At 40.0% G+C, this 2,500-nt stretch overlaps 1 protein-coding gene across 1 annotated transcript in view; it reads left to right on the top strand.

Annotated features, from left to right (window-relative positions):
• The first annotated feature begins 55 nt into the window (after positions 1-55).
• Positions 56-2,500, top strand: part of LOC137616946 (location of vulva defective 1-like) — a 3,029-nt gene continuing 584 nt past the window's right edge. The window contains exons 1-3 of the mRNA XM_068346818.1: positions 56-259; positions 1,028-1,135; positions 1,447-2,500. The exon at positions 1,447-2,500 is cut by the window's right edge and continues 584 nt beyond it. Of these exons, the coding sequence (XP_068202919.1) occupies positions 85-259; positions 1,028-1,135; positions 1,447-2,500 (1,337 nt within the window). The 5' untranslated portion in view covers positions 56-84. The remainder of the gene's footprint in view (positions 260-1,027; positions 1,136-1,446) is intronic.

The raw sequence follows: 2,500 nt of genomic DNA, 5'->3' as shown, positions 1-2,500 counted from the left end.
CCAGAAAAGCAGCCCTTAAAGTAAAGTAAGTAAAGTAATATTTTCTCTTCAGTGGACCCTGCGTCTTGGACCATTGACTTCGGAATGAGGTGCCCGTCGAAGGTGGCTCTTCTCTTCCTTTGCCCCTGGCTGATGCTGGGGGCGGGGGACGCCACGGCTGTCTACAGGTTTCGTGAATTTGGTTCTGAAGTATGTGGTCCTGTCGGCCACTCTAGAACTGGAGCGAACGACGTCTTGTGCGCCATCTTCTGTTCTAAAGGTTTGATCTCTCTCTCTCTCTCTCTCTCTCTCTCTCTCTCTCACACATACATATATATATATATATATATATATATATATATATATATATATATATATATATTATATCATATTCTCTCTCTCTCTCTCTCTCTCTCTCTCTCACACACACACACACACACACACACACACACACACACACACATATATATATATATATATATGTATATATATATATATATATATATATATATGTATGTATATATAAACCTTTTCTGATTAGGGATACCATAACATGGTGGAAGGGTTTGTGTATCGCCATGATCATCAAAGCTGTACTAGTCAAGGGCCCCCATACTAGACTGGTTTGCAGTGAGCGATCAGACAAAAGTCTCCCCCCATCACCAATCCACACTGGCCAACCTGGTGATGAAAACTGGCCAAACCCCAGAAACGAACAGAGACATATCCGAGGCCTTTGTTTTGCAGTGAACTAGAAACAAATGCATTTGTTGTTGTTGATACACACACACACACACACACGTACGCACACACACACACACACACACACACGTACGCACACACACCACACACACACACACATATATATATATATATATATATTGTACCTCTGGTACTTTTCTTCACTTATATAGAGTTCTATTCAATGGATTCCATTCATGTAAGTTCATTAAATTTTACATAGGTCCATAAGAGTGAACGTTTAAAATCTGAATATCTATCTATTAATCAAAATGCTTTAAAATATTTTCCTCTATTATTCATCCAGATGAGTCATGCTGCGCCTTCAGTACATCAAAAAATCTCAAAGCTTCGTGTTTACTACATACCGAGATTCAGCGTGAACCGTCGGAAGATTACATTTGTTACATTAGAGGTAGGTTTGCTAGTTACTTTTTCAAAGTTACTAAATTGCTGTTCTTTTAAGATGTGTATTTCTATAGTTGTTGCTGTTATATTATGGCCGATGTTAGAATCCTGTCGTACTTCATTGTTACTTCTTCAAACTTCAGCTAAAATGTATTTCTTACTACTTCTTCAACCCATTTCAGAGAACATTTGGATGCCTATTTTAACAAAGTTTAGTAAATAGTCTAGATTAATAGCCAATGCTTATGTAGAAAGGTCAGAGGGTTTTTGGTTCTGATAATAAAATTGCTGATCTTTTGTCATACACTTGCCAATGATATTCCGCCATTTTACATACATCGTTAAACTTATTCATCAAATTTTCTCCACTAGACGACCACCATACTCTGAGTTCTCTGCCACCTGAAACCTCACCGAATGGACAGTCCTCTACTTCGGCTCCCTCCTCACCTCCTGAAGCATCAGGTTCCCATGAAACTTCTACCACAACGGAAATTTCTTTGATGTCTACCGTGTCTTCAGGGGCTGCTGCTGTTACTGCAGTCACTTCTATTTCAGCTAGCGTGAATATTTTTGAGACTCTCACAGAAAGTACAACAGCGCCCAATACCATTTCTAACACAACCACGCCAACCATTAACATTTCCCAACCAAATTCTACACTTACCACTGATACACCACCTTCATTCCTTTTCGGTTCGGTTACAGTTAAAGAGAGCGATAATAGGTGGTTTGAGTGTCCCACACCTTACGTGATTTATGGGCTCACTTACAATTCATCAGCCAATGCTGCTACTGAAATTTTTTGTGGTCTCACAAAGGTCGACCCTATTGAATGGACGGCAGAATTCGCCTACAATGAATGTCCTTTTCACAAACTTCCAAATAGGGTTTCCGTGAGTAACTACTATTCTGGCCTCCTGTGTACTGAAATGACACCTTTTTTGGTATTCGACGTGAATGCTTGCGTAACAAAGGTTGTCGATGCTGGTCCCATGTCGTCTACGGTTATATGCGATGATTACAAAGTCCTAAAGAGTGTTAACATTAGCAGTAATCAAAACTCGTACAATCATCAAATGTTTTCTAGCACTGAGCAAATAACTTTTACGTGCTGTAGTCTCAAGGTTCCACTTCCTTTGCCTTCATTGTCAATTACAGCCTTGACGACTCCAGATCCAAGTTGTATTCATCAAGGATCAACAGCCATGGTCGCTATTGGATTGGATTACTCGTCAGAGGACGTGAAATATTTGGTTTGCTCTACATTCGATGGCTCTCTCGTGACAGATTCCAGTGGAGTAAACGAGATCAAGATTGTCACTCAAGGCGATTCACCAGACAGTTGCTCATCTGATCGAGTGATGGTTGG

The sequence above is a fragment of the Palaemon carinicauda genome, chromosome 2 (assembly GCF_036898095.1).
Source record: "Palaemon carinicauda isolate YSFRI2023 chromosome 2, ASM3689809v2, whole genome shotgun sequence".
Taxonomy (NCBI): domain Eukaryota; kingdom Metazoa; phylum Arthropoda; class Malacostraca; order Decapoda; family Palaemonidae; genus Palaemon; species Palaemon carinicauda.
This window is presented reverse-complemented; position numbering and strand designations above follow the sequence as displayed.